Source organism: Bison bison, unplaced genomic scaffold, assembly GCF_000754665.1.
Source record: "Bison bison bison isolate TAMUID 2011002044 unplaced genomic scaffold, Bison_UMD1.0 scf7180017864072, whole genome shotgun sequence".
NCBI classification, from domain to species: domain Eukaryota; kingdom Metazoa; phylum Chordata; class Mammalia; order Artiodactyla; family Bovidae; genus Bison; species Bison bison.
In genome coordinates this window covers 6,172,107-6,177,443 of record NW_011494644.1, presented here as the reverse complement: position 1 = coordinate 6,177,443, position 5,337 = coordinate 6,172,107, and the positions used below count along the sequence as shown (strand labels likewise).

At 53.8% G+C, this 5,337-nt stretch overlaps 2 protein-coding genes across 2 annotated transcripts in view; one reads left to right on the top strand and one right to left on the bottom strand.

The window, feature by feature from the left end:
• Window positions 1-1,235, top strand: part of ERN2 (endoplasmic reticulum to nucleus signaling 2) — a 23,279-nt gene extending 22,044 nt beyond the window's left edge. The window contains exons 19-22 of the mRNA XM_010837210.1: window positions 15-142; window positions 658-781; window positions 865-932; window positions 1,023-1,235. Coding sequence (XP_010835512.1) covers window positions 15-142; window positions 658-781; window positions 865-932; window positions 1,023-1,235 — 533 coding nt within the window. The remainder of the gene's footprint in view (window positions 1-14; window positions 143-657; window positions 782-864; window positions 933-1,022) is intronic.
• Window positions 1,236-1,326: 91 nt separating this feature from the next.
• The window catches only part of PLK1 (polo-like kinase 1), a 10,645-nt gene continuing 6,634 nt past the window's right edge, over window positions 1,327-5,337 (bottom strand). Inside the window, exons 7-11 of the mRNA XM_010837419.1 lie at window positions 3,771-3,926; window positions 2,683-2,760; window positions 2,339-2,493; window positions 2,058-2,240; window positions 1,327-1,819 (exon numbers count right to left, since the gene is read on the bottom strand). Coding sequence (XP_010835721.1) covers window positions 1,613-1,819; window positions 2,058-2,240; window positions 2,339-2,493; window positions 2,683-2,760; window positions 3,771-3,926 — 779 coding nt within the window. The 3' untranslated portion in view covers window positions 1,327-1,612. The remainder of the gene's footprint in view (window positions 1,820-2,057; window positions 2,241-2,338; window positions 2,494-2,682; window positions 2,761-3,770; window positions 3,927-5,337) is intronic.

Genomic DNA, 5,337 nt, shown 5'->3' with positions numbered 1-5,337 from the left:
TCTTGCCCCTGCAGACCAGGTCATCGCCCGGAACCTGGTGGAGGCCATGCTCAGCCCCCTGCCGCAGGCTCGCCCCTCCGCTCACCAGGTGCTGGCCCACCCCTTCTTTTGGAGCAGAGCCAAGCAGCTCCAGTTCTTCCAGGTCAGTTGGAAATATGGAGAGACGCCTCAGAAAGTTTGGGTTTTGAGCAAGGGAAACCAGGTTGGCTGGGGGAAAGAGACTCATCTGTGTTCCAGGCAGCCCAGATCCTTGATCTAAACCAAGACAGAGCCCAGACTCCCAAACGCTGCCCTCTCAGCCCTGCGTGGTCTCCTCAGCACCGCTTTCCAAGCCTAGCTGCCCCTGGTGTGAGGACATACCCCATTCCTTTCAGCCCTAGTTATCTCTTGTGCTATTCCCATGCCCAGACAGCACATTCCACTTCTGTGACCTTGAGTCACTGAGCCTGTTTGGTCGTCTGTAAAATGGGGAAAACAGCGCCTCTGTCACAGGTTGGACTAGACCCTGTGTAGCAGAGATGCTCCACTTGACAGGAGGTAACAATCCTTTACCCTGAGCCGAGCAGCTCTGGCTGCTGCACGCCCCCAGCCATTGGACCCTCCTGGCCTGTGGCCTCCAATCCCGGTCAGGAGGCTCAGCAGCTCTGTGGGTCCTAGGACGTCAGTGACTGGCTGGAGAAGGAGCCTGAGCAAGGGCCCCTGGTGATGGCGCTCGAGGCAGGAGGCTCCGAGGTGGTCCGGAGTGACTGGCACAAGCACATCTCAGTGCCATTGCAGACAGGTAGACGCCAGACTCGGGGGGCCCGGGAGGTCGAAGGGACGCCCCAGCAGGGACGGCTGTGCCAACGCCTTCCCTGCCCACAGATCTGAGAAGGTTCCGGTCGTACAAGGGGACGTCGGTGCGAGACCTGCTTCGTGCTGTGAGAAACAAGGTGTGTTCCAGGGCTCGGGAGGGGCCTGGACGGTGGGGAAGCCTGAGGCCTGGTCCGGCTGAGCCCCAGCTCTCTGCTCCGACCCTCCAGAAGCACCACTACAGGGAGCTCCCAGAGGAGGTACGGCGGACGCTGGGCTCTGTCCCCGACAGCTTCGTCCAGTACTTTACCAACCGCTTCCCACGGCTGTTGCTACACACGCACGGTGCCATGAGAAGCTGCGCCTCCGAGAGCCTCTTCCTGCCTTACTATCCGCCGGCCACAGGGGTGAGGGGGCCGAGCCCAGGGGCAGCGGGGAGCTGAGCCCGCCCGGGTCGACAGACCAGCAGAGGCCAGGCCGCTGGGGCCACCGGAGCAACAGCGTGTGCCCCTCAGGGAACACAAGGAGGAAAGGAAGATTCACGTATGTTTAATGTGTATAAAGGCAAGCACAGTCCCGAATTCAATAGCCACGTTCTGTACAATTCATAGGGTGGGCCTGAGGGCGAGGGGAGAGGCCACAGAACCCACACGGAACATGTACAAAAATAACTTACACAGCAGCCCCCACCTGCAGGGATGACGAAGGTCTCGCCCCGGCCCCCAGGGCTGGGGACACACTATAGAGTGGCACCACGGTGCTAACCAGCGTGGGCCAAGGTGCTAGTTGGGGAGGAGGCGCCAGTCCGGGGGGTGGGGGGCTATGAGGAGGCCTTGAGGCGGTTGGCGGCCGAGCGCGAGCTCAGCATCTTGTCCACCATGGCGCGGGCGTAGCGCAGCCGGCTGGCCAGCTCCTTGGAACAGCCGTACTCCTCCAGGAGGCTCAGGCGGTATGTGCGGAAGTCCCGCTTCTCGTCGATGTAGGTTACGGCGGCCATCAGGGGGCACAGGATGAGTTTGGTGTGGTCCTGTGAGGGAGAGGGCAAGAAGATGGACAGAGGGGTTACTGGTGATTGAAGACCCCAGCTGCTACTGTGTGTTGGCAGGAGTAGAGGGAAGATGGGCCGGCTGGCGGGAGGGGACACGTTTCCTTTCTTTCTACTGCTGCTGCCAAGGATGGGTCCATGCCCCCCACTCTCCACCCAACTCCGTGGGCTGGCAGAGAGGCACAGACACCCTACCCCAGCCTTCCAGGGCCCAGCTCACCTGGAAGAAGTTGATCTGCACACAGCCATTACTGAGGTGCAGGATGATGGCACTGCGGGTACGGAACCAGGTCCGCAGGTAGGGGAGCCGGGCCAGCTCGTCACCTTCCCGAGGCGTGATGTTGGCGCCCGCCTTCAGCAAGTGCTCGCTCATGTAGTTTCGGAAATACTTCAGGAGGGTGATCTGGTTGGAGGGTGAGAGAGGGAGTCGAGTTAGAGCCTGTCCCCGGGCACAGCCCTCACTCTGCAACACAGGACCGCACAGGCCAACCAGCCACTCACCTTCTTTATCAAGGAGTTGGGGTGGGAGCTCACGGTGAGGTAGGACTCTGAGCCATCGCGCTCGATGTACTGTAGGCTGTCGCCGTCACTGTAGAGGATGAGGCGCGTGGAATCGTTGAAGAGCACCCCGACGCTGTTGTCACACAGCTGATACCCTAGTGGTGAGGGGAAGGAGACCTCAGAAAGGGGGAGGGGGAGCAGAGAGGGCCTTGGAAGCTGGAACTAGGAGGCCTGGGATGCAGACAAAAGAGTGTTGAGGGAAGAGGACCCGAGAGTCAAGAAAAGCAAGTGCCTGTAACAACTCGGAGGGTCTCGAGCTACCCACCCACCTGGGAGAAACCTACCGAGGCCATACTTGTCCGAATAGTCCACCCACTTGCTGACCCAGAAGATGGGGATGCAGGCAGGGTCCTCGGCCTCCTCTGGGACAGAAACAGACAAGACAACAGTCAGGACGAGCCTCTTCCCCTCTGATGTGCTCGGGTGGCCCACACCAGGGAACTCGGTCCAGAGGCCTGGGGCCCCAGAGGAGAGCAGAGCCGGGCCTCTGCCATCAAGTAGCTTAGACAGGCAGCACTGAGGCAGAAAGTCACAGTGCAGCCGAGTCTACCCGTGCGTTCAGCTGACCCGTTTAGCAAAGGCCCACTGTGTGCCAGGTGCCATCACAGACATAGTGAGCAAAGACAAAACCTACTTCCCGGAGCCTGCAAACTGGCTCCAGGGCTAGAGACCAATCAAAACAAATATGCACAGAAATGTAAGTTGTTTATAACTATCATGGTGAGAATCAGTGAGTTTTGAGTGATTAAAAAATTATAAGAGAAGCTAATTTCAGATGTATGAAAATGTGATGTTCCATGCATGCTATAATCCCCTCTTTCAAATACAATAAACAAATGTGGAAACTTTATGTTAGATGGGAAGTGGTGTGGCGAAAACATAAAGCAGGTAAGGGGGAGGAGAAATGCTAGGGGTTGGGGGCAGGGAGATGCTCACAGAGGTAATGCTGGTAGAAGCACGTGAAGGGGTGAGTGTCAGCCATGCAGGGATCTGGATGAAGCGAGTGCTGGGGGAAGGGAACGGTGTGAGCAAAGGCCCTGAAGCTGGAGCATGCCTGGGTCTGTTATTTCCACTGTCTTGAGGCCACAGAGGAATTCCCTGAGCAGAAGAGACAGTGTTTGCAGAAGCACACAGCCAGCATATGGAGCTGCTAAAAGGTGGGGCACTTGTGGAGACAGAACAGATGAGTCACAAAAAGAAAGGAGAGGCCTGACCATGGAAGGCCTGAGCCAGCAGGCCAACTTCCCTGGACTGTAATGTACAGGAAATGGGAGAAGGAAAGGCATTATGGAGCTGGGGGCCTGGACAAGCTGCCAGCATTCTGCGGCTGAGACTTCCCTGCCCTTTCCAGGTGCCCTGGCCTGGCGCCCACCTTGCCTCACCAGCCCCCGCTCCGAGGGCTTGGAGGCGTTGACGCTGTGCAGCTGCTGCAACATGTCGCTGAGATGGCAGTCGATGGGCTCACTGGCCTCCCGCACCACTGGTTCCTCTTTCTCCCGGGGACGTTCAGGCATGGGGTTCTCCATGCCTGTAAGGAGAGGAGACATGGTCATTAGTTAGGCACAAAGGCTGCAGGATGTGAGGGCCTGGGACCCCCAACCACAGCTCGAGAAGCTCTTTACGCTGCCACTGCTTTAGGTAAGCAGCAGGTTATTAGAGCAGGAGCTGCCCTGCTGGCTTCATGGCCACACACGGCCATAATGCTTCAGACACTCAGGCCTCTGACCCAATGCTGGGCCCTGCTGGGAACCTCTGGTCCTGAGCAGCTTGGAGCTGCCTGGCTTCAATCTAAGAATTAAAAGCATCTTCTGTATCCAGGAAAATGGGAGGGCTCAGTAAATTGCAGTCCATAAGATGGCCTAACAGGCATTTAATGAAAACATAAGAGGTTTTCCCCCCTAAAATCTGCTTTATGTACTTGTATGTGACTGAAATCTAAAAAGATACACCCTGAAATTTTAAGACTAGGTGTATTTGGGTGGTGGAATCATGGATGATTTTTATTGCCTTTTATGCTTAAAAGTTTAATTCTTTCCCCACCAACATGAAATTCTTAAAATATTTAAAGATCTGAATTTTCAATTTAGAAAATCTATGCTATGATAAAGACTTAAGTTTGAAAGAATAGAATATTTGAGACTTGCTTTAAAAACTCTCTTGCTAGAGCGAGTTTCTAGTTTCTAGTTTCCCTCAGCTCTTTCACTGCCGTGGGTTTAGTACCTGGTTGAGGACCCACAAACCAGGGAAGAGGAAACAAAACAAAACCTCCCTCCCAAAAAATCTAGCAGAAAGAAAAGGAAGAAGGTGGAAACGATAAAAACAAGTATAGGCAGACAATGATAATTATTAAAAACAGATGATGAAAAATGGAATTTATGTATTCCCCAAAAAGTTCATTCTACTTCTGGGTTTTGCTTTATGTCCAAAAGCTCCTTTAAAATAACAATGTTATCTTATAGCTCTAAGACTAAATATCCGTAAGTCCATACCAACCAAATAAATGAATGGGAGAGAAGTGACAGCTCTTCCTTACCGAAGAATTTTGATTAATAGATGTAGAAGGAACAAGAAAAGGGGAAAAATCACCATGAGAATACCACAGTAATAACTGCTGCTACATTCACCACGGATGCTAACATCAGTGAGCTGAAGTCTGAGAAGCAGTATTCTCTCAGAGACGCTCCCCATGGGGCTTAAATTAATCACCGAAGGAAAAACGGTAACTATGCAGTGGAGGCACCACCTTAACCAGTGATCACCATTCAAAGGAAATACTCATATAATCAAAGAAAATATCAAAAATTAAAGCAAAAAGAAAAAGTTATCCTTAAAACAGCAGTGTCATAACTGAAACGAACTCATAAAGTTGTGCTATATCCATACAGAGAAATAAAGTATTTCAAGTGGCTTTTCTTGGGGGGGGGGGGGGGGGGGGGGGG